The sequence below is a fragment of the Podarcis muralis genome, chromosome 2, assembly GCF_964188315.1.
Source record: "Podarcis muralis chromosome 2, rPodMur119.hap1.1, whole genome shotgun sequence".
Taxonomy (NCBI): domain Eukaryota; kingdom Metazoa; phylum Chordata; class Lepidosauria; order Squamata; family Lacertidae; genus Podarcis; species Podarcis muralis.
In genome coordinates this window covers 60,063,059-60,088,874 of record NC_135656.1, presented here as the reverse complement: position 1 = coordinate 60,088,874, position 25,816 = coordinate 60,063,059, and the positions used below count along the sequence as shown (strand labels likewise).

The 25,816-nt window shown below is 42.7% G+C and overlaps 1 protein-coding gene across 6 annotated transcripts in view; it reads left to right on the top strand.

Moving 5' to 3' along the window:
- FAM13B (family with sequence similarity 13 member B) overlaps positions 1-25,816 on the top strand; it is a 56,675-nt gene that overhangs the window by 28,129 nt on the left and 2,730 nt on the right. For 5 of the 6 annotated variants that reach the window (XM_028718121.2, XM_028718117.2, XM_028718119.2 and 2 more), the window contains 15 exons: positions 1,547-1,693; positions 2,401-2,527; positions 5,561-5,625; positions 6,600-6,654; positions 6,980-7,127; positions 9,916-9,981; positions 11,324-11,531; positions 18,946-19,078; positions 19,666-19,747; positions 20,539-20,768; positions 21,491-21,574; positions 22,821-22,916; positions 23,671-23,754; positions 23,901-24,073; positions 24,613-24,714. In XM_028718121.2, the coding sequence (XP_028573954.2) occupies positions 1,547-1,693; positions 2,401-2,527; positions 5,561-5,625; positions 6,600-6,654; positions 6,980-7,127; positions 9,916-9,981; positions 11,324-11,531; positions 18,946-19,078; positions 19,666-19,747; positions 20,539-20,768; positions 21,491-21,574; positions 22,821-22,916; positions 23,671-23,754; positions 23,901-24,073; positions 24,613-24,714 (1,800 nt within the window). The remainder of the gene's footprint in view (positions 1-1,546; positions 1,694-2,400; positions 2,528-5,560; positions 5,626-6,599; positions 6,655-6,979; positions 7,128-9,915; positions 9,982-11,323; positions 11,532-18,945; positions 19,079-19,665; positions 19,748-20,538; positions 20,769-21,490; positions 21,575-22,820; positions 22,917-23,670; positions 23,755-23,900; positions 24,074-24,612; positions 24,715-25,816) is intronic. The other variant, XM_028718124.2, reaches the window with a different exon arrangement.

The window sequence follows — 25,816 nt, the reverse complement described above, 5'->3', positions numbered from 1 at the left end:
TTCTTACTCTATTGCACCTTTTTCTTTTAAGCCTCTATATGCCACAATACTTCGTGTGCTTATTTCTCAGCCTAGCTTTCCAACTTCAGCTGTGCCATCCTATGTCTCCTCCTTACTTCACTTCTGAGGACTCTTGCCTCTGTTTTCTCTTATTTTGCCAGTGTTGACTCTCTATGTACCATTTCGAAACATTTCTTCCTACCTAATTGACCATTCAGTTCCACACTAACTGCACTGTTATGTTGCTGATACCTTTACTCTGAGCCCTCAAGAGATTTCATGACATAACAACACCTGAGCCCAACAACCAAGGTGGTTTGAGGCAACAGGCGTATTTTGAGTGAACTTGAGTCCATGTTGCTAATTTTACAAGTAGCATTATTGGGTCAGATGTAGCTGACAGTTCTAGAATAAAAAACATATAAGTAGGCAGATGTCCATATTAAAATTGACACCTCTCATCATGGCCTAGGACCCTTGTACCTACGGGACTCCCTCTCCCGGTATGCCCCACGGAGAGCCTCAAGGTCCATAAATAGCAACACCCTAGTGGTCCCGGGCCCTAAGGAAGTTAGATTAGCTTCAACCAGAGCCAGGGCCTTTTCAACACTGGCTCCAACCTGGTGGAACGCTCTGCCTCATGAGAGCAGGGCCCTGCAGGATCTGATTTCTTTCCGCAGGGCCTGTAAGACAGAGTTGTTCCATCTGGCCTTTGGCTTGGAGCCAATTCGATTCCCTCCCCCTCTTTCTTTTTCCTTTTTCCTTTCTCCTGTGTTGAGGCTGCATTTTAATATTTTATTGTTTCAGTAATTTAATGTTGTATTTTAATCTTGTTTTTAAGTTGTATTCATTCAACTTGTTTTTATTACTGCTTTTTAGCCGCCCTGAGCCCGGCCTTGGCTGGGGAGGGCGGGGTATAAATAAAAATTATTATTATTATTATTATTATTATTATTATTATTATTATTATTATTATCATCATCTGCGTTAGGAAACCTAACCAGTGTTAATCAGGAAAGTCCTGAAACAATAGCACCTTAAGCTGGAGTTTATGCGTTATAGAAAGCCCAGCCGGCCAGAAATCTAGAAACCACAACCTATTGGAAATCTAATGCATAAGAGACTTAGTTATGTGAGTTATATTACCTTCTTAATGTATAGTAGAGTAGGTTTTCATAAGACTTAAAATACCCAAATGACACCACAATGTGGTGGAAAATATCCTCTTGACAATCTAATGAATAATCTGTTGAGAATATATTTTGGATTTACTATTTGATAGCTGTGTTTGTTACTTGCCCAAGCTCTTTAGATGAGTAGTCTTGCAAAAAGTTAATACAATTCAGTTTTAAGTAAATTGATTATAGTGAATTGAAAGATGTGACTGTGTGTGTGCGTGCATGAACATGAGTGCTGAGCACTCCGGTTTTCAAGTCTGCTTTATTTTTTTGTGCTCTGCCTGCTTGGTACAGAATTAGGAAATGAGAATATACCATTTGGATAATTTAGATTGCTACTAAAACATAACTTCTTCTTTTTTTTAAAGCATCTTGGAAAGAACAATTAGAGCAGCTGTGGAACAACATCTCTTTGATCTGCAGAGCAGCATAGATCAAGATCTCAAGAATTTACACCACCACCAAATGGTGTGCCAAGAAGCAAATATTAAGGGGGATGAAGGATCTAACAACCAGTAAGCCGACAGTTTACTACTGGATTATATTTTACTGTTATATTTTACTATTTTTTTATATAGCAACATCATGTTATATAAACTGGCGGTGAGTAAATAAAAATACAACTGTTACGTGGCAGAGCACTATTTTGGCCTTTTGTGTAACTAAGCTCTGTGTTATAAGTATTGCCACTGCTGATCCAAACAACTTAGTAGTTGAATTTCCTTGATTACTGTGTGAAGGCAGCCCTGGAAGCCTATTCCATTATCTGCTGTCTGTGCGTGTACTTGACAGGAGCAATACAGGTTTCCCCCAAGAGCGATACCTGTAACCGGTGCTTTTTTGGTGGGGGGGATGCAGGGATACGCATACCCCTAAATATTGTGTGAATGTTCGTACTTTTGTCCATTTACTGTATTTATTTTTCTCAATTTGAACTATAAAATGGTGATTTTCTTGAGTCAAAATGAGAGTAGGCATAAACATTTTTAAAGAAAAAAAGCACTACCTATAACTAATAGTAAATAAAGAATTGTGCCAGAGGAGACAATTTAGATATATTAATGATCCTTTAAATAACCCCTTTTCCCCCCTGAAAGTAGTTTGACTTGTGAACGTCTTCTAACCTAATTGTACCCCAGGATTTTCCCAGCATTATTATTTTTTAACTTCTAATAATTGCAGCATTTTAATATATATATATATATATTTGTTTTTATATTAGGGGTGACACTGAAAAGAATATTACTAAAGATGGTGAGAATCTTGGTGACTGCTCTGAAGCTGTGGATTGCACTAATTTAGACAATGAAGTTATGCAGCCTGTGTCTGAGGAAAAGGAAAATTATCAGGTAATGTAGCACAGAAGTATGCTTTGTGCATCTTATATCACAATATTCTGTGGAATTTGCTTCTTAGTAAATGTGCATAGAACTATACTGCGCATGTTTTTTAGCAACATTGGAAAAAGTAGGTGTCCTGAACCTATATTTTGTTCAACTCCATCCCAATAAGCTATTTTATTTGTTTTTGTTTGTAACTTGCAGTTTTGATATCCCATCTACTAACAAAAGTTCTTGCGGCAGCAGTACAGTAGAAGTACTTGATTTTATTTCCCTAGTTTCTCCAGTTTATTTCTTGGAAATTTTACTTAAAGCTTCATGCTTTGCCAAGTGCAAGGGGTTTCTTTTTTGGAAGTAAACACGGGTTGTGAGGAAGTCTAAGATTTATGGCAATTTATTCATAAGAGTTAATGGCAAAACAAGCAAGCAGATAACACCCCCATTCATCTGCTTAGAGCTCCAAAGATACAGCAGCGGAGAGACCCCAAGCTAGTCAATGGGTCAAGAAAGCTTTCAGGTTTGCGCCAAAGCTCACTTCCTGGGTCCAACTTCAGGGTTTTTATCCTATCTGTCCTAAGTAATGTGGCATGAGGTGCGATTGTTTAACTATCCAGACCTAGCACCATGGGTCTTATGGTCTGGGTATGTGCCATCAGACAAACCAACAGCTAAGCAATGAAATTAACTCTGAGGTCCTTTTGATGTACCACAGCTGTATTATCTCTAATCAGGGGATGCTCCCCACATTAGCACTTCAGTCTGGGAAAGAAGACAAGTCAGCATGATTCAGCAATAACATCACTTGCTACCAGCCTAGAGGCTAAGAGAAATAGAGAGTGCCTGTTCTCTGGTAGCCTCTATGATGACATGAAGGACTACCGTATTTTTCGCCCTATAGGACGCACTTTCCCCCCTCCAAAAATGAAGGGGAAATGTGTGTGTGTCTTATGGGGCGAATGCAGGCTTTCGCTGAAGCCTGGAGAGCGAGAGGGGTCGGTGCGCACCGACCCCTCACGCTCTCTAGGCTTTGCACACCTCTCCGCAAGCAGCGGGAGCCCAGAGCTGGGCTCCCGCTGCTTGCGGAGAGTTGACTGCATGCTGAAGCCTGCGCTCAGCTCAGCGCGTCCAGGCTTCGCGGACCTCTCCGCAAGCAGCGGGAGCGCTCCCACTGCTTGCAGAGAGCTGCCTGTTTGGGGGCTGGGGGGAAAATAATTTCTCCCCCTTTATTTCCCCCCAAAAAAACTAGGTGCGCCTTATGGGACGGTGCGTGCTATAGGGCGAAAAATACGGTAATTGTGCCAGGCCAACCATGTCTCCTCAAAATAACATGGATCTTCTGGTGTATTTCCACTACACTTCATGAACTTCAAAAAATGGAAGTTTGGCATGAAACAAGCTTCTCAGCTCCTTTCATTTGCTCATTTGTAGTGTATATTCACAAATACTTTTCACCTTTTCACTTGTTGCAGAAAATGGTGGAAACTGAGGCTAGTGAAAAGCAATAGGAATTAGAAGCTTTGTTCTGTAGTGTTGTTTCGCTGTGGTTGGCAAAATGATTGCACTCTTGTACCAAATAGTTGCAAATGTACTGTATTTTGAAATATTTGAAAGTTAATTTGCCACATCAATGTTACACAGTATTTGGACAGTCATAATTATTGTGACAGGAACAAATGTAGCCTTCCCTTGGGATCTCACAACCCCACTCCCTCTCTTTCAACATGACCATGAAGAGGAGAAGCTTTGGCTTCTGTTTTTTATTTAACCACAGCTTGTTGTGTCATCCAAATTCAACAAATTTGTAAATTATAAATATGGTTTGTTTGAAACAATAAAGCCCAAATATTGCTCTGCATAACAGAATGTTTCTCTCCAGATTCTTTAAGCTCTCTCTCGATCCCCCATATATTATTAAATTGAGCTCATCATATTGCACAGTTAGCACCTTCACAAGGAATACCCACAAACTGAATCAATGTAGGATCTCGGCATTGGGCATAAGTTCCACATAGATAGTCCAGAACCCACAAAAATAGGGGGAAACAAATTATATTGAGTTGTTGTTTTTGTGTCATCAATGTATATGAAACCTCACAAAGGAGAAGATAGGTTCTTGCCAAAAGGGGCTTGAAGTTTAGATACTGACACAAGGGACATAGCAGAGGAAAAGGAGAGAAATAAAATTAAGAGTCAAAAGAGGAAGATCATTTAGATGTAAACAGTCTGAAGCCTGCTCAGTCCCTTTGGAGGGATTTGAGGGGTGCAGTTGGGAGGCTGCATTAGCAATCTGGACAGCTGCTTGGCGCTGAATTTGGTAGGATGTATGAATTCCTTAATCACTTTTCAAAATGTCAACAGGGACTGAACAAGCTGTGATAAGTTTAGTTTAGGCTACTGGCAGTTCTAGCTACATGTCTGAAAAAGAAATACTTCATGACTCTCAGCAGTTTCCAACTTGTTATATGTAGTTGGGATTAGGGAGCTCAGAAAATGCATTATAGCAGAAATAAGTGTTGTCAGTAAAATTCACATCTATAAATCTGATATTGTTACTAATGAGTAAAAGTATGTGTTCCTCTGTTGTTGCTTTACATAGTATGAGTGCTTGCTGCCAGCAGCAAGCATCTCATTTTATCCTTGTCGCTGCTTTATTTAGTAACAAGGATTAATTGTACCTTTTAGTGTGTCCAACTGATGAGTCATTTTACATAAGCTGAGGACAAGTCCTCATCATGTTTGTCATTATTGTTTTGTTCAGATCTCTGGGCCTCAAATCTGCAATTAATATGTGTCAGTAGCCCCTTATGAAAAAATCTGTTTTCTAGATATAAGAAGAGGGCTAAAAATGAACAGTCTATTTGTGTTATATTAATGTTTTCTAATAAATTGTGGTTTGGCCACATTTGTACAAAGTTAAGGAACTGAATGTATATTCAGGTCGACCACAGATAAAACATTAAGTTTGGTTTAATTTTTTTAAAATAAGATGTCGGTGTTTCAGTCTGAAGTATCATGCTGAAGTCTGTGTTTTTTCCTAAATAGGAAGCAGGCATATTATTGCGGCCATGTGATGGAACAGAAGACGCTAAAGAGTCTGTTGGAGATAAGTATGTATTTTAGTACAAATGAGAGCGTGGGGGGGGGGGGGATGTAACAGTTTGCATTTCTAGCATCAGCTTTGTGAATGCTGAATAATTTTTGTTCAGATAAAATCTTTTAAAAATTGAGTTATCATCCAGAAGTGATTTGACTGGCATGAGTACTTCTATTTGTTGTTAGAACAATGGAGAAAAATTGGCAGTTATTTTATCCAAGTTTAGACTTTAAAGTCATTTGCTTTTAAAAACAGTGTTGATACTACCAGCACCCTTATTTTCTATTTTATGTGGACTGCTTAGGTGTCCAGGTTTTTGTGATAATTAATTGTTTTATTAGAGTAGGGAAATGGGAAAGCCAGTCAAGTTAATAATAATTTAATTTAAGTCTGTTATCTGGCCTAGCAACCTTTTGCCTTTCTGTTAACTCAGTTCTTGTACTTGCAGTTATTAATGTATCAGAAGGTCTTGTGGCTCTGACCCCAAGTGTCTCCTCTAGCCAATTTCCTGCTATACATTCTGGCTCAATTCAGATAAATCATGGTTAAGGAAGTTAACTATGGTTTCGCATGATGTCTGAATTGACAAACCATGGTTTGCAATCAGTTGACAAACTAGAACTGAAAGCCATTTTTAGTGGGTTTCCAAACCATGGTTTTTGCTAATTATGATTTCGCATGACCTCTGAATTGACGAACAATAGCTGTGGCTACTGCTATTGATCCACCTTCCAAGGCTACTACATCTAGAGATGAGAGTGTTGGGCAGATGAAAATTGAAAGCAGACAAGTATCTCTAATTGATCGTTTGCTTGATTGTTTGGAAGCTTAAACTGTTCATTGGGGTTCTGAATCATGATTGGCACAAACCATGGTTTAGTGTGATGTCTGAATTGAGCCTATATGTGTGGTATAAAAGAATAAATTGTCTTCACAGATGCTTTGAAGTAATAATCTGCTCAAACAATAATAAGACTCTGTTTATAGGCAAGATTGTACATCATTTGATGATGGCGACAAAATGACTTCACACGTGATTCTGGTAAGAAATTGTTTCTTTATTTTTCCTTGTAAAGCTAGGCCTTAATGTTAAACATGCTTGCTTACTTAAATGTGCACTCTCCCTAAGAGTCTCGTGTTTCCTTTGTGCCAGAGTGGTTGCTTATGGGGGGGGGGTTGCTTATGTGTGTGGAGTTCATTGGCATAATGTTTAGTTATATTCACATTCATAGATCTTCTAGACAGAAAAACACTGTGAAATTAATTCAGAGGGTTTTTTATTTTTGGTTTGTTTGTTTTTTGCTGGAGACTGAAACTTGTTAACTCCATTGTAGAGTGATTAGAATAACTGTGATGTTTATTTACAGGGTTTTATTAGCAAAGTTTGTGACCCAAGTGTCAAAAATGAGTTGGAAGAACTGAAAAACAGAAATAACAATGCTCCCGAAGCAACATTGTGTGTCCCTGTACCACATCTTGACTTGAAGAATGTGAATGGTGGTGACAGATGGGAAGGTAATTCTGAATCCTTTGATACTTTCGAAGAACAGAGTAATTCTGAAACTTTTCAGAAGCTTGCATTTGTTTTCCATTAATTTTTGGATGATTTCATAGCATTTTAAGAAATGAACTAGTTTCTGTTTGGAATAAGTGTGAAGAGAAAATAGATGGCAAGAATGATAGTTACATTGAGTTACGTTGAGGCCGCCACTCAGTTTATCCTAAACATATCCGAAAGCAAAGCAACCTAATGCTTATTCAAGCCCTTAAAAAGTATTCATATGCTTTTAACATTCCTGTACAACATGTGTGTGCTTCCAGTGAGCCACCTTTTTAGAGTATCTGTCTTGTATAGAACTCCGTATATAGCTGGCATTGCAAGTATACTGCAACCCTCTGCCTAATCCACTACCAAATCTTTAAGCTACAAGGTAGGCGGGGATCATCCTAGAAATTATGCAGTGAATCCTTCATGCCTCTCCAGGTCAAGGATTGGGACAATGACTGAAGGTTGTCTGTGCCAAGCTCACAGGGTCAAATCAGCAATCGCCCCACCACCTTCCCACCATCGTTTATTGCCATGGAGCCTAAGAACATAAGAAAAGTCCTGCTGGACCAGACCAGAAGCCCTTCTAGTTTAGCATCCTGTAATCACCGTAGCCATCCAGGTGCCTATGTGCAGCCCACAAGCAGGACCTGAGCACAACCCTGAGCTCTCCTGAACACAGCAGCAGAAATGGGAGCAGTTGCATATGAGGTGCCTAGAACACCTGAGCCCAAGCAGCAACCAGAGGGCCATACTATACTGTGGGAAATGAGTGGAAGCTTCCTTGAATGCTGTGCTCCTGAGGTGCCCTGAGTGCCTTGGCTAAGCAGTATTCACACCTCTCTTCTTCCCTTTCCTACAAGAAAGGAGCATGTCGGCCATATAATGGCCAAACCAGCAGGGACTTCGTAGCCACAGTTTTTAACTTTGGTACAAAATGCAGCCCTAAATGATATACAATGGCAATGTAGTGTTAGTGCTTATTTATGAAGCAAGTACCTCCCTGTTGTATAACAAATTTGAATACTTGTAATTCAGCTAACCTCAATATTAATATCCATTTGAGGTATAGATATTGTTTTGTGTATAATTTAAAAATCAACCTGGTGTTCTTATGTAGTATCAGGCATTTAGGGCTATTCTTTTTACACTAATGAGTAAATAAAAATTGTTGGGAGTTCCTTATAGAATGGGAAAGGTAACTACCTGGACACCAGGAACACAGACATGAAACTTTCAGTCTTCGGTTAATTTTTTTTGTATTACAAAAAGTTTGAATGCTATTGCATCAGATGTAACACCAAGCCATAATTTGGCACTATGAGAATGACCCTGGAAGGAGTCTCTCTGGCTTTTGCACTCCCTCTTCCACCTTCTCCAAATACATTTAGAGTACCGTATTTTTTGCTCTATAAGACTCACTTTTTCTCTCCTAAAAAGTAAGGGGAAATGCGTGTGTGTCTTATGGAGTGAATTTAGGCTGCACAGCTATCCCAGAAGCCAGAACAGCAAGAGGGATTGCTGCTTTCACTGTGCAGCGATCCCTCTTCCTGTTCTGGCTTCCGAGATTCAGAGTATTTTTTTTTCTTGTTTTCCTCCTCCAAAAACTAGGTGCGTCTTGTGGTCTGGTGCGTCTTATAGAGCGAAAAATATGGTAATTAAGGACTTCATTGTTTTCAGGAAACCATATGGAAAACTATGATTTGCACTTGTCCAATAAATTAGCATTTGATCCTAATTTGCAGAAAAAACACAAACGGTTGTTTGCTCGTCTGGATGTAAGGGTAAACTTTATGCTGAAAGCCAGGAACTGCTTTGAGCATGAAGGAATATTGGAGGAAGGTACACATACCAAACCATGTAGCTGAGCCAGTGTGTGGATGTGTACCAATATTAATCCAACATGGAATTACTTCCCACATAGGTGATAGCTTCCATCCCCATTTTTCCCCTGAATCCAAGCATAAGAAGTATATTTTGTGCCCAAATATCTGCTTTAAAAGCAACAGCAGTCCTTTGTTTAGATGGTAGGAATGACAGCTTCTCAGGTTGCTTTTAGAAGAAAAAATGTGGCAAGTAGGACTTCTTACTCTGTTTGCTGCTGTACTCTGTACCTCCTTTGTGCGCTTGGAAGGTCTTGCGTGGTCCTTTGGACCCTGGACTAAATCTGGTCATTCTCTGTTCTCTCGAAATCAATTAGAATTCTAGTATGCTAAACTTTTTATGTTAGACTAGTTCGATTTCCTGTGTAAGCCTGTGGGATCCTGGTCTACTTCATTGGTTTGCAGAGTGAGACCTGCTTAGTATGTTGTGATTAAAAAAATCTGCTTCAACCAGTATTAACATTTATCATTCTAATTAAACAAATGCATGTGTTGAGTGCACAAATAATTTTAATTATTTCCCTGCATTTTGAATTGCTCTTGCTGTCTTTAAAAATATGAGCAAAAACTGTCTTGTGTGGAAATCCTCCTCCTTTAAAAACGTGTTTTGCTAAAACATGGGAAAGCATGTGGCTTTTTGTTTGTCACCTCTGATCCAACCCTTCTGGAAAGGCTTTTAATTAATAACGGGCCTAATCTTGAGTGGTGCTGGGCACCTTCAACTGTCCCACATCATTGGGAATGGAGTGCTCACACCTGGCCCGCTCAGTTGGAAGACTTTCCTTGTGCTGTACTTCCTACATGTTATGTATGGTTTGTTCTAACTGTGCGATGTGTTCACTTCAGTATTTTTTGCCATTTTTTCATTTATTAGCACCATGCCCTATCACTTTTCCCCTCATTGATTTCAAAACAATGCATCTGCAGACAGAAGGGGAGGGTAAGTATGGCTCGCCATACATTCAGTTATCTACATTTTTTCATGGTTATGGTTGCTTTCAAATTACCCCTTTACCTGCTGCCTTCTGAAGAGCCATAACTTACTTACAGAGGCACATGCATTGCATGCATCAGGTTCCAGGTTCAGTTAAAGCATTCCAACCAGCAGGGCTGGGAAATACCTCTGCTTGAGACCTTGGAGAGCTGCTACCAGTCAGAGTGGTTATTAATCTGCTAGATGGACAACCAATGCATAGGGCAGCTTAATATGCTCACAACATGAGGACATGCTTGGTTTGTGTTTTTTAAACCCAGCATCTTTTATTTCAAGACGGTGATTCCTTAAAGGCATTTTTGTACTCGGTGGGAAGCAGGTACAAGTGGGTCAGTCAGCATTTTGTTGTGTTGCCATTCCATATTCTTTGAACTTAGCATTCAAGTAGAAGAATTGCACTGGAAATTATGGTGACTATACTTATCCTGATAGCAGCTAAGCAGACAGCTAAAAAGCCCTTAAGAGAGATGTAGATACAAATTTTTAAGGGACATTAACAAGGATTTTATTTCCTGGGATCCCTTACTTAATCTTTCAGTTCCTTTAAAGCAGAAATTGTTTTATAAAACATATCAACAAATCATTTCCCCCTCAAATTTGGAATTTTATTCTGTTCTTTTTTTCATGTTTGAAAACAATTTATGCTCCTTCAGCATCGCTCTAAAACTAGTGAACTAATCCTATATATCAACACATGAAGGAAGTCAGAACTCTTTATATACTGAAGCATAGTTGATTTTGTTTTGTTTTCTAACAGTACAGTCCTATACATGTCTACTTAGAAGTAAGCCCTGTTGAGTTTAATGGGACTTTCTCTTAGTCAAGCATATATAGGATTGCAACCTAAGAGTTGTAAAAGATTGTATTCATTATCTTCATGTAGATGGATCAATGCACTTAATTTTGCACTTGAACTATTTCGGTGTGCCTTTTATTGCTTTTACAGAAAATATCTGCTGCCAGTGGATTAAACATCACACTGGCTTTGTTGTGTTATCTAAAATGCACACTGTATATAATTTGTTGTGCAGAATTGTACAACTTTTTAAAGTAATGCATGCTAACTATTTAGAAAAATGCATAAGTTGTATACACTCATGAATATTGTTGTATATGTATTTTGGGTGTATTGGGCTATTTCTTTTTTGCTTGCTTTATGACATGTAGCTTTCCAGTGCATTTCACTATTCATTTTGTGTATAAGCATACTATTTAATGCACACTTGGTTTTCTTGTGACCCTATAATACCTAAGTGCCATTTGCTTTTTATTTCATTGTCTTTTGTAGAGCCGTTTCCTGCTTTTAAATCTTGGCAGGAAGAGAGTGAATCTGGAGAAGCTCAGCTTTCTCCACAAGCTGGAAGAATGAATCATCCTCTGGAAGAAGACAGTCATCCCATATTGTCACATCGGAGTTTGGATTTTGGACAAAGCCAGCGTTTTCTGCATGATCCAGAAAAAGCAGATTCTTCATCTAAAGCACTTTCTTTTGTTAGGTAGGTAGTTAATGCTCACAACTAAGCTACACAAGATCAAATTCTGATGTTTGGAGTCAGTTCGCTTTAGAAAAGAGGTGTTTTGGTGTAAAAGCTGAGATAGAATTGTAGAGTTAGAAGGGACCCCAAGTGTCATCTAGTCCATCTTCCTGCATTGCAGCCTTGGGAGACTTCTGTACCTAGTATGTAGAAATCTCAAACCTGATTTTAATTTGGATCCATTGAATATGCTCATTGCTCATTGAAATCTAATCAGGACTAACTTAAGCCCTACTGGATCCAATGGGTCTAGTCAAAGTTGTAACTACAAGGAAAGGTTAGAGCATTTTGGTCTTTTTCATTGAGAAGTAAGGTGGGACACAATAGAGGTGTATAAGATAACATGGGGTGGTCTTCACCTAATCTGTCATTGCAAAGCCTGTACAAGGGATTTTGCTTGCGCAGTAGAGTTCTCCCCCTCCCCCTCACCTGGGGGGTGTCAGGAGAACTCCTAGAACAGCACATTGGGGAAAGGAGAGGGGCTGATTGATTGTTCCATCGGGCAGGCAGCAGCTCGCCATAGAGCAACATTGAATTCCACCCAAAGTGTACAGAAAGTGGACATGAAGATGTTTTTCATCTTCTCTCATAACACTAGTACGCAGGTCCATCCTGTCCCTCTTTATACGGTGCATAAACTGATTTTTGCTGCCAAACTTGGATGGCTTTGAAAGGGATTAGACCAATTTATAGATAATAAGGCTATCAGTGGCTACTAACTATGATGGCTTTATTCCCCCCGGTGACGGCATAATGCCTTTCAGTACTTGCAGCTGAGAATCGCAAGTGGGGAGAGTGCTGCTGCAGGCAGGTCCTCCTTTTCAGCTTTCCATAGGCATTTGGTTGGCCACTGTGAGAACAGGATGCTGGACTTGATGGGCTTTGGCCTGATCCAGCAGAGCTGGTCTTCTGTTCATAACTAAGTCTGGATCCAATCCATTTATGCTTACATGGTCATTGTTGTGATGCTATCTAGTCTGACTTTTAGTGTGTATGGATTTCCCACCTGTTTCCAGCTAATGTAAAGCAGATTTAACACTGTGATTGTAGAGGGAGGCATTCTAGAGTACACTGAACCCACCCATAATAGGCAAAATGTTATATCATTTTAATGATGGAGACTTGCCTTGCCCTGAGTTCTGAATCATGTTAGTTATTGAGCATTGTTATAAAAGAATACTTTTCTGGTTATGAAAATTATACATAAACCAACCATTGTCACTACAAAGTTTTTAAATTTTTTTCTGAAGTGGAAGAACAATGAGTGGAAAGCATACTCAGTCAAGGCTTTAAGCCTCATGCGAGCCTGAACCATCTTCTTGCCACAAGCTTTCTTCGTTCTACATTGCTACAACTGACTTCAGTACTCCTAAACATGTTTATAGCTGCAAAAAGTGTTAAGGGTTGTGTCTAGCACTGCTGTTGCATGAATGGAACAGACTTACACTCACAAATTGGGATTTGCCCTTTTCCTCCCCACTGTCATCTTCAAAACCATCTCCAGACAGAGGGACCCCCTGCAACAAATTTTGGTGATGAATTGGGGTGGTGGAGAGAAATTTAGATACAGTCCATAGTTGTTGAACTTACAGAACACTGGTTGTTTCCTAACATGTCAGCTTTTTTTTTCTTTTCTTTTCCAGTGTTAGCTAAATTGTTTGTCATTCTCCAGATCTCATTTCCCTGTGTACTTGTATATTTCACTACCATTCTTCACTGCTTCTTAAGCACATTTGTTGGAGCCAGGCAGACCATAGACCTATAGCACCTACATATGTAGAGCCTTCATCTTGGTGTTTACAGCAATAAGGTCCCTTGACTTTAATTAAAACGGAAATTGGTTGGTTTTGTCTCAGAGCAGTAGAGGTCTGGGAAAATCTATGGAGAAATGGTGATGTCCATTTGTTTTTCTTTTTTAAATGCATAGTTGTTACTCATTTTGCTAAGCAGGTGCTAGGGAATTCAGGCTTCGGAGATCTTGCATGATGATACACTTGTTCTGTATCTTTTTCTCTGCTGCCTTTTACTTTTGACCCCATGCAAATATGTCTTCTGAGACTAAGTTTAACAATGTGTACTTTGCATCAGCATGGACCACCTGGCATCTGTCTCCCATTTTCTACACAACCTTTGACTCAAACCTTGTCAGGTCTCCCCCCCCCCCCCCCCCGCGTCTTAACAAAATACTTGGAGCTTATGTCTCATATGGTACCATGGTGCATGGAGCGGTATTTGTGGTGTTCAGTAAGAAATAACTTCTTAATCTGCCTGGATCACAGCATGTCGTCAGTTGTCCAAATTTAAAATAGTACTACTTTCACTTCCCTGGACTTAACTGCCCCGGCTGCAGAAAATCTTGTTTCATCCTATGTTGTAGGCACCAGATGAGTCTTTGATACATTTAGAGTTGTTACCATCTTGATCCTGAGATCATCACAAATCATGGTATGATTAGCAGTGACATTTTTCTTCAAGTGCCTATTCATTAGATTCATAGGTATCCTATTGCTGGTTATTTGATGATTATTTAATTTCTGTACTGCTTAATATATTTAAAATATCTCTAAGCGGTTTACAGACAACTGAAGCAACAACAGACAACTAAAACAAATTGTTACAAAAATAGTTACGTATAAAAACATTACATTAACACAGTTACTAATGTATATACAGTGGTGCCTCGCAAGACGAAATTAATTCGTTCCGCAAGTTTTTTCTTCTTGCGAGTTTTTCGTCTTGCGATGCACGGTTTCCCATAGGAATGCATTGAAAATCAATTAATGCGTTCCTAGGGAAACCACCTTCAGACCAGGTCCGGGGACAGTCTGTTCCCCGACCTCTTCTGAAGGCTGGGGGGGGGGGGACAAGGGCTTTTTTCCCACTGCCAGCCTTCAGAAGGCTGTTCTGAAGGCTGGCGGTGGGAAAAAAAGCCCTTCTTCCCACCTCCCGCCCCGCAAGCTCCGGGGACAGGAGGGCTTTGCTGCCGACCGCCAGCATTTTAAAAGCCCCTGCTGTCCCGGGGCGATTTTAAAATGCTGGCGGGCGGGAGCGAAGTCTCTGCTGTCCCGGGGAGATTTTAAAATGCTGGGGGGCGGGAGCGAACGCTTCGCTCCCACCCGCCAACATTTTAAGATCGCCCGGGGCAGCAGAGACTTCTCGCCCAAAGCAAGGGGAGCTCTCCGAAGGGCTCCCCGTGCTTCGGGCGACAGGCTGCCGCCCCAAGCCTCGCGCACCCGGCGGGACCTCCTGCCGGGCGCGCGAGGCTTGCAGGCACTCGCCCAAAGCAAGGGGAGCTCTCCGAAGGGCTCCCCGTGCTTCGGGTGACAGGCTGCCGCCCCAAGCCTCGCGCACCCGGCGGGACCTCCTGCCGGGTGCGCGAGGCTTGCAGGCACTCGCCCGAAGCAGGGGAAGCCCTCCGGAGGGCTCCCCGTGCTTCGGGTGACAGGCTGCCGCCCCAAGCCTCGCGCACCCGGCGGGACCTCCTGCCGGGTGCGCGAGGCTTGCAGACACTCGCCCGAAGCAGGGGAAGCCTTCCGGAGGGCTCCCCGTGCTTCGGGTGACAGGCTGCCGCCCCAAGCCTCGCGCACCCGGCGGGACCTCCTGCCGGGTGCGCGAGGCTTGCAGGCACTCGCCCGAAGCAGGGGAAGCCCTCCGGAGGGCTCCCCGTGCTTCGGGTGACAGGCTGCCGCCCCAAGCCTCGCGCACCCGGCGGGACCTCCTGCCGGGTGCGCGAGGCTTGCAGGCACTCGCCCGAAGCAGGGGAAGCCCTCCGGAGGGCTCCCCGTGCTTCGGGTGACAGGCTGCCGCCCCAAGCCTCGCGCACCCGGCGGGACCTCCTGCCGGGTGCGCGAGGCTTGCAGACACTCGCCCGAAGCAGGGGAAGCCCTCCGGAGGGCTCCCCGTGCTTCGGGTGACAGGCTGCCGCCCCAAGCCTCGCGCACCCGGCGGGACCTCCTGCCGGGTGCGCGAGGCTTGCAGACACTCGCCCGAAGCAGGGGAAGCCCTCCGGAGGGCTCCCCGTGCTTCGGGTGACAGGCTGCCGCCCCAAGCCTCGCGCACCCGGCGGGACCTCCTGCCGGGTGCGCGAGGCTTGCAGACACTCGCCCGAAGCAGGGGAAGCCCTCCGGAGGGCTCCCCGTGCTTCGGGTGACAGGCTGCCGCCCCAAGCCTCGCGCACCCGGTGGGACCTCCTGCCAGGTGCGCGAGGCTTGCAGACACTCGCCCGAAGCAGGGGAAGCCCTCCGAAGGGCTCCCCGTGCTTCGGGTGACAGGCTGCCGCCCCAAGCCTCGCGCACCCGGCGGGACCTCCTGCCGGGCGCGCGAGGCTTGCAGGCACTCGCCCAAAGCAAGGGGAGCTCTCCGAAGGGCTCCCCGTGCTTCGGGTGACAGGCTGCCGCCCCAAGCCTCGCGCACCCGGCGGGACCTCCTGCCGGGTGCGCGAGGCTTGCAGACACTCGCCCGAAGCAGGGGAAGCCCTCCGGAGGGCTCCCCGTGCTTCGGGTGACAGGCTGCCGCCCCAAGCCTCGCGCACCCGGTGGGACCTCCTGCCAGGTGCGCGAGGCTTGCAGACACTCGCCCGAAGCAGGGGAAGCCCTCCGAAGGGCTCCCCGTGCTTCGGGTGACAGGCTGCCGCCCCAAGCCTCGCGCACCCGGCGGGACCTCCTGCCGGGCGCGCGAGGCTTGCAGGCACTCACCCAAAGCAAGGGGAGCTCTCCGAAGGGCTCCCCGTGCTTCGGGTGACAGGCTGCAGCCCCAAGCCTCGCGCACCCGGCGGGACCTCCTGCCGGGTGCGCGAGGCTTGCAGACACTCGCCCGAAGCAGGGGAAGCCCTCCGAAGGGCTCCCCGTGCTTCGGGTGACAGGCTGCCGCCCCAAGCCTCGCGCACCCGGCGGGACCTCCTGCCGGGTGCGCGAGGCTTGCAGGCACTCGCCCGAAGCAGGGGAAGCCCTCCGGAGGGCTCCCCGTGCTTCGGGTGACAGGCTGCCGCCCCAAGCCTCGCGCACCCGGCGGGACCTCCTGCCGGGCGCACGAGGCTTGCAGACACTCGCCCAAAGATTTTAAAATGCTGGGGGTCGGGAGCGAAGCGTTCGCTCCCGCGCGCCAGCATTTTAAGATCGCCCGGGGCAGCGGAGAAGTCTCCGCTGTCCCGGGAAGGCAGGCGGGGGGGGAGCAAAGACTTTTGCCCCCCGCCAGCCTTCAGAAGAGGTCCAGGACCTCTTCTGAAGGCCGGCTGTGGGCGAAAGTCTTTGCTCCCGACCGCCAGCAATTTAAAACAGGTCCCCGGAGATTTCCCTATGGGCTTTCGTCTTGCGAAGCAAGCCCATAGGGAAATTCGTCTTGCGAAGCGCCTCCAAAACAGAAAACCCTTTCGTCTTGCGGGTTTTCCGTCTTGCGAGGCATTCGTCTTGCGGGGTACCACTGTAAATCAGTATCAGTTCATTTTCCTTCTGACACACCCTCCCTCTCATCCTCTGGGTTTTCACCCAGGGTCCAAACAAACACTCAGCTGACCCACAAAAGTTTCACAGCAAGAAGAGTTCCTAGAAACAGCAGTCATGACTGTAGTCTCTCTCTCTCTCTAGTCTTGCTTTTTATGGGTAATCCCAAGATGGATGGTACTTCAGCAGGCTGCCACCAGCTGTGTCCCATTCAGCTGCACTCTCTGCACCCAGTTCTAGGTACAACAGGTTTGTTGAGTTTCCCAGGGGGTCCGAAGGATCGGCAGAGGGGCACCTCTACTCGTAGCTCTTTCTTTACTCTCTGTTTCAACCTGTGACTTATCCATTTCGTTTCAGTGTGGCTTTTCTGGCAGCCATAATACCATCTTTGAAGCTAATGATCTGTTCTGATGTTCCATTTCTACAGGTGCATTGGGACAAAATAGTCTTAAGATAGTCTTAAGCCTTGGCTTCTCCTTCCTCCCAAAACTGAACTTTGTAACATTCATAATGCTTCGGCATACCACATAATGAGTAAATATATACCAGGTGGGCAGACTTGTGCAATAAAGAATTAGTAGCTAAGGTGCATTAGAGAATTTTTTCTTATGTCTGGAAGGGGAAAGGCTGTACCAAAGGTACAAAACAAACACAGGTTTTAGGGAGAAAAACTTCAATTTTCAGGTTACCCAGCGACAAAAAAATTGTATATTTATATGCATATCTTCATGGTTCTGAGATGAGTGATACTTATTTTCATCAGTGTTGACTTTCTTTCTTTTTTGCTCTCTTCCTGTTTTTATGAGCTTCCAATGTTTTCACTTTTCAAGTGCACCATTTGAATTTGAGACTGTAAAGAGAGATTAACTTTTTCCGGCAGAATATTGATCAGAATGTTATTCAGAGAGTAAAATAGTCTAAAAGAAGGCAAAATAGGAAGAGTGAATTGTTGACAACACTGAGGTGAAATCTGTGCTACTCGAGAAGTTCCAACCCCTCCCGAGTCAATTTGGGAGAGTGTGTGGCGAAGGGGGGAAAGCCCCATTGCTCTAGTGAAAGTCCATGTGCAGGTTTCTGCTGCGGGATGCATTAGTTGAATCCAGCCCTTAGTGTTTGCTTTTAGCTAGCATAAGCTCCAAATCTTAGTGTCTTTTTGTCGTCTGGCTGTAGAGAACATCTAATACACCCTTTAAAATGGGGTAGCTGTTGCAGGTCACATCACTACAAGGAGGGAAGAAATAGAATACATTAAGAAAAAGGCATGGAAAAGCTATAAAACTTTGTCAGGAATATCCTGCCAGTTTGATTTCCAGTTCTTCATCTGATGCTTTGAAACCAAGAATCCTAAAATCATGCATAGAATTCAGCACTTGTAGGAGTTGTTGGCTCCGAATCTGAATTGTTAGCTTTTATTCAACTGAGCTAAGTAACAATGCTATTGTGAATATAATCATTGAAATGAGCTTTTAAGATCGTGTTCCATTAATCCCTGCATTCTAAACAATTTGATAATGGTGTCAGAGAGAATACATCTTTTTCTGTTACTGCTTTTACCAGATACCTTTTAAGTTGTAGTGTGAAAGAGCTGTACTTTTCCCATAGAGGAGGGTTTGCAACGGTTTAATAGTTTTTTAGATGTTATGGTTTACAGCTTTTGGAAGATATCAATCACCTTGTGGCAAGAGGAAGGGGTGGCCCTTATGAGTGACTCAAGCACTTGACTGACAGCTTTTTCACCTGCCATGTTCTCATCTGAGCAAAATGCAGCTTTAGTGAGGATTAGTGACAATGTTGTGTGAGAGAAGTTAACAGGTGAGACTATTTTTGTTCTGGCCTTTGTGATAGAAATATAAATGTACACCTGCTCGCTGTTTTCCAGTGTTGTGCATTTTACAATATGTGTATTCAGTATCTAAAACCTTGCCCTTTAAATCCAGAACCCGAAGAGCATCATTTAATAGTTCTAAGGATGACAGAAGGGAAGACAAGACTCCTTATCAGCTAGTCAAAAAGCTGCAGAAAAAAATAAGGCAGTTTGAGGAGCAGTTTGAAAAAGACAAAAATTTCAAGGTAAGCTGCTGTTACACATTGGTAGCTAGCTAGCATTCCCAAAATTAAAAGTTTTGTTTTTCACATGGCTCTATGTATTCCTGTACAGTGGTACCTCGGGTTACATACGCTTCAGGTTACAGACTCCGCTAACACAGAAATATTACCTCAGGTTAAGAACTTTGCTTCAGGATGAGAACACAAATCGTGTTCCGGCGGTAGCAGGAGGCCCCATTAGCTAAAGTGGTGCTTCAGGTTAAGAACAGCTTCAGGTTAAGAACAGACCTCCAGAACGAATTAAGTACTTAACCCGAGGTACCACTGTATTGTAGTCAGTGAAAAGGTCTCAATTGTATCCCAAAAAATCTATTGGGGTTGGGCAGGACTAGACGGCTTGATCCAGCATGGTAATTCTTAGGTTCTTAATTCTCTGACCAAAGAAGTTGCATGCTCGGGTGTATGAAAAACACAAGCCCAGATTTTGCTGCTATTACTTACTTTGTCCAGCAAGGGGCATGGAGAACTCTTCCAATGAAGAAGTCAACCCAGTTAAATTCAGTGTGTGTTTGATTTCTGAGAATCCTAATGCTATACATATCTCTTTTCAGCCGTCGTATTCTGATATTGCAGCAAATCCAAAGGTTTTAAAGTGGATGACAGAGCTTACCAAATTGAAAAAGCAAATAAAAGGTAAGAATTTTGTGTTTTATCTTCTTGGGCTTTCACACCTTTCATTGGACCTTACTGGAGAGAAGGGTGACTCATTTTTCAGTCATTATACAGTGGTACCTCGGGTTAAATACGCTGCAGTTTACACACTCTGCTAACCCAGAAATAGTGCTTCAGGTAAAGAACTTTGCTTCAGGATAAGAACAGAAATCGGGCTCTGGCAACGCGACAGCAGCAGGAGGCCCCATTTGCTAAATTGGTCTTCAGGTTAAGAACAGTTTCAGGTTAAGAACGGACTTTCAGAATGAATTACCGTATTTTTCGCCCTATAGGACACACTTTTCCCCCTCCAAAAACGAAGGGGAACTGTGTGTGCGTCCTATGGGGCAAATGCAGGCTTTCGCTGAACGTGGAGAGCAAGAGGGGTCGGTGTTCACCGACCCCTCTCGCTCTCCAGGCTTCAGGAAGCTATCTGCAAGCCTTGGGAGCCCACGGGCTCCCAAGGCTTGCGGACAGCAGCTTGTTCTGGGGGCTGGGGTCGGGGGAAGCTCGGGCTTCCCCCACTCCAGCCCTGCGCCTGGGGGAAAAATAAATTTGTTTTTCTTTATCCCCCCCCCCCAAAAAAAAAAAAACTAGGTGCGCCCTATGGGCCGGTGCGCCCTACAGGGCGAAAAATACGGTAAGTACTTAACCCGAGGTACCACTGTATATGAATGAATAAGTTTCTTGTTTCTGTGTTGTCTCAAGTAATTGAACAGTAATAATTGCAAAGTGACTTTGACTTTGGGTTTGGTATTCTTTCTTGAATACAGATGCAAAGCACAAAAGCTCAGATGGAGAATTCATACCTCAGACACGGCCACGAAGTAACACTCTTCCAAAAAGCTTTGGCTCATCTTTGGATCATGAAGATGAAGAAAATGAAGATGACCACCGGGTTGCACAGAAAGAAAGGAAGCCTACCAAGGAGGCCACAGTTGAACTCATTTTTAAAAGGCTGAAGGAAAAACGAATTGAAAGCTGCCTTCCAGAAGATATAAAGGTATATATGCCTATTTTGTACTTGTATTGTTGCACTTGAATAGATGAAAATAGTACAGTTCAGCTTATTTTACAGCACTTGCAAATTTCCTAAGGCAGTCGACTTGCAACTTAGGCACATTTAAGTTGTGCAATCGTAGCTTAACATGCTTGTCCAAAAAGGGGAGGGGCAGGGGGGATGCCGGCAATCCCACCCATCATAGCACTCACTCTGGGAAAGTATTCGGAGCTGCATGGAGAGGCTGTAGTGGACTTGGGAGAGCACATGCAGCTTTTGGAGAGATTACGGAGGTGGTCAGAGTCTTCAGTGGCCTTGGGAGAGTTTTTTAAAGGGCTGTCTTGACTATTAATGATTTTGGCTTTGCATGCCAAACCCAAGGCCACGTAACCCTCACACAAGATGAGAGTCAGCTGCAGCACTAGATTACAGTAATCATTCACTGTATTTTAATTTTATAAGCAGACACTTGCACAAACTATTGCAAAGTCTCAAATGCACATATGGAGTAAGAGTTGTCATTTGGTATTAGGGTACAGTTTCCTGACAGTAGGAGAAGCTTCATGCAGCAGGTGCCATTATTTGAGTTTTGAACTCTTTGGAGCTTTTGGGCCATATATGTATAAAATATATTCAGTATAGCTGTCTTATCTTTTATAATTTTAGCTTCAGAAGGAAGCTTACAGAGCAGATTTAGAGTAAGACACTTTTCTCTCTTGTTACAGAAAATGACGAAGGATGATCTGGTAGAAGAAAAAACGTCTCTCCAAAAAAGTCTCTTGTACTATGAAAGTCAGCATGGACGACCGGTAATATTCATTATTTCATTCTCTGCAATTATTTAATACACAGTTAATGTGGTTATGAAATATCACTGAACACCTGCCTCAAATAATTCTCATATTTTATGATTACCAAATGATTCTTAAGATAGCATATAGATTGAATGTGTGCCATGTAGAGGCTCAAAGAATGAGCTGCAAAATAAGATTCAAAGGGTAGCTCTTGAAACACTGTTAACACCGAGGAGGGAAGAACTATTCTGAGCTGATATTCTATTGTATATTTGTTTTCAGTTCACTGCTTTAGTATTTGGTATAAATAAATAACAGATAAATAACCCTTCTTCTGGCACTGTAGGGAGATTAGTCAGGCCTCTGTACATTCCTGTGTAAAACATTGCAAAGTACACACTTTCTACAGAATTCACATTCAGTAGCAAGATGCAAAATTACCAGTATTGGAAAGCTTTATTTTTCTGTAATTACTTATTGTCCACACCTAAATTGTGAACTTGCAGAGTTTTGGTATTCTCCAGCTATTTGAAGCATCACCAGATAATGCTCATGTTTACTTGTTATGATAAACTATGGGGGAAGCACTATGAGGACGAAACTCCATTAGCCTGAGTGAAGTGTTGGGTTCCCATGTGACTGGGAGGAAAGCTTTTGCTGAGTTAAATTTTGCTGCCAAATAACCACTGCTTAGCATCGTGTATGAACCACAAACCCTGATTTAAACAATAATCTGTTAAACAAGCCAGCTCTATAACCAACCCATGGATCAAAGTTGGCTTGTTTAGCAACTCATAATTGGCCACATTTGTTCATAATGATAAGCTAGACTTCCTGGCTTATTGTGGTTTGTGTGTATGAGCACTGTGCTTATGGACCTCACAGCTCCAAATTAAAATCACAGATGTAAAAACTGACTAGGCCAGGGAGTGGACTGCACTTGTTTTATGTGTGAACACAGTCATTGTTTTAAAACAGGATCATATCTAATGACAGGCCAAAATAGTTTAAAGTAAAACAAAAGTTGGCAGAAGCCCTACTCCCACCGTGTGGGAAGAGGAAAGTGTTGCAAGCCGGTACTTTGCTCAGGCTGCTGGAAACATGTCCACATAGTGCTAAATCATGGCTTAGCATTGCATATCAACTGGACTACTTCAGGACAACTAATGAGCAAGGAGACTCTGACATCATGTGATCCTTAGTGGTGAAGATACCCTGTTTTGTTTTGAGTGTTAGATAACCCATTTCTGCTTTCACTCAGGTCTCCAAAGAAGAAAGGCATGTTGTTAAACCTCTCTATGACAGATACAGGCTTGTGAAACAAATGTTAACTCGAGCGAGCATTACTCCCATCCTTGTAAGTAGTTAATCAGTGTTTCATACATTTTCCAACTGATTGGTGTGTACTTGCCTCAACAATGAGTATTCATCTTGCTAGATGTCTCCCTTCTGGACTAGCCCTTATGCTCAAAACAGGTGTTCCCAAGTTAGGTAGTGAAACACTAGATAGTGAATTTTTTTAATCCTTAATCTTGTTTTCATATGGTCTCCTAGTTTTGGATTTGCAAATTATTAATGCCTTTAAATTTTTTAGAGCTTTTCATTTTTAAATGTTTTGAATATGTATTCAGTTTATTTTTTTAAAATGTTTTTATTACTTTGGTGGTTACTACCCACGGCTACTTTGGAAGGGTAGGATAATAACAATTATCAGGTAATGAAACTAGTTCCAACTCTCAGCAGTTCTTAAGATGTTATTTAGTTTCTCAGCTGTAGCAAATGTTAAATGTGTCTATTTGTCTACATCAAATCAATATTTGTCTGAAATGACTACCATTTTTTAACATGGTGATCTTTCTCTAGACACACTGCACACTGTAAAGCTTCCTGTGCAGTAGTTGAGAATTGGGCATTGGTTTGCATGTAAGATTTACTGTTCTCGCTTTATGCTGGGAACAAATGCCTGAAGATAAAAGTTGTCTAGGGTTGAATGTGCTGTTTAGCCAACATAGTGCAAAATATAAAATGATGCTGTACTCAACCAAAACGTAAGTTGAACAAAATAATAGATTTCTTGTATATTGTGTAACATATTGTGACATATATTTTAGGGCTCACCATCAACCAAAAGACGAGGTCAGATGTTACAACCTATCATTGAAGGAGAAACAGCCCACTTCTTTGAAGAAATCAAGGTATTTTATCTATCCAAAGACAAGAGGTCCCATAAGGGCCTATAGTGTACACTTGAGTTTAACTGCAGCATTTCACATTAATACACACATCTCAGATAGTTGAAATACGTAATGCATGTTTGAACAACAATTTTATTATTTTTCAGGAAGAGGAGGAAGATGGTGATGTGTCATCAGAGTTCACTGATCTCTTAAAAACTAACACCCAAACGCAGTCTATTACTACTAGTCCAGTTGAAAACTCAGAATCTGATGTTGAAGAAAGTCAAGAGAAATTGACTCGAGAGCTTCGTCTGTCGAGTACACGTGCAGCTTCCATGTACGTAAATGCGACCATGTGAGCACCACACAACAAATGTAGTTTTGTAATCAAAACAGCTGATTGTTATTTTTTTAAAACACTTGTGGATCATGATGGGGTGTGAGGTGGAGCAGTGAAGGGTTTTCATTTGCAATGTCCTCCTGTAACAGGTCAGCCAAATCATTTTACTTACTTAATTGTTTAAATCAGAGGATCCCATGGGCCAGATCTGGCCCAGCTCTGATCCCAGTTTGACCCGAGAGGCTGTTCTCCCAAAACCACATCAGGTGTGGGGCAAGCAGAGGTGCAGTTGGATCAGCTGTGTGACCGAGTTCCCCATGGGAAACATCATCACACAGCCAATCCATTCCCCTATGGTGAACTTGATTGCATAGCTGATGAATGCAGAAAGCAGCTATGCTATACTCAGTGCTGCAGCCGGCTGTCAGGCACCTGGAAAATGCTGCGCAAGGGGCATTGATATTATTGCTTTGTTGATGGGTGGAATATCCATGATGGTTTTGATTACCCTATGCATTTTTTTTATAATGTTGTAGGCCTGAATTATTGGAGCAACTTTGGAAAGCCAGAGCTGAAAAAAAGAAATTGCGCAAAACTCTACGGGAATTTGAAGAAGGGTTTTATCAGCAGAATGGAAGGTTAGTAGAATATACAATGATTGTAGGCCCAGAAGTTTACTCATAATGAAGATGAGACAAATATGCAATTGTGTTTGTTGGTGAAGGCATTAGTTATGTTAGTAATGTACAGTGTTGAAAATGACAACGTAACACTGACGCCGTTCACATGACTCTTACTAAGCCAGGATACACTTGCTTTATGCAATTGCATGCAGCCCTTTGTACAAGTGGGAAAACAAGGAATCCACAGTTAACTATAGCTTTACACTAGGTGCAAACTGGGAACTCTGGTTTAAGACTTTCAAACAAACCAGGATTCGTAAACCAACTTTAAACCATAGATTTATACCCTGGCTTGTTTGGAAGCCGTAGCTTATAGGTTTGGAAACACATAGCTTCTATGTTTACTTGCAACAGGAAACATTGGTTAACAGTGGGTCCCTTGATTGGATTTTGCAAATGTGGCCTCTAATGTTCATCTATTTTAGTAGGATCATCAGGCACACTATTTGGTTTAAATGAATATTTGTATAAATATAGCCAATTAAAATAAATTATAAAATTTAGTACACGTTTCCCATTGGATTCTACCAATTCCCATTGGATTTTTACCCCAATTCAGCAAGAAATAGGTTCTGTGAAAGAAGCTGGAGGGGGCTTCAAATTCATTACACATAATGCTCGCCAATCAAATAAGTCATTACATTCCATAAAGATACTGAGAAATGTAGCATAATAGAACTTCAATATTACTGTCCACGGCATCTCTCAACTTTGCTATGACGACAATGCAGCCTTGTTAAACGTTATGTACTGGATTCAACTAAATAGCTATGCTAGTAGGAGACAGCACAATATATTTTTCTCCCCTTTCTCCCCCCCCCCCCGCCAGTTCTGGGGAGATTGAAAGAAGCCCCAGAACAGCATGCAAACCGAGGAGACAGTTCGATTAGGCAAGCAGAAATGTTTGTGCTTACAATGCAATTAGCACTAGTTTGAATTCCACCCTGTAACATTTTTGCACTGATTTGGGTGGAATGTGAACGGGCTTGGCTACTCTTACTCATTTAAATGGGTTTTTAACCTTTAAAAAAAAACCCCACAAAGTTGTTAACTTTTT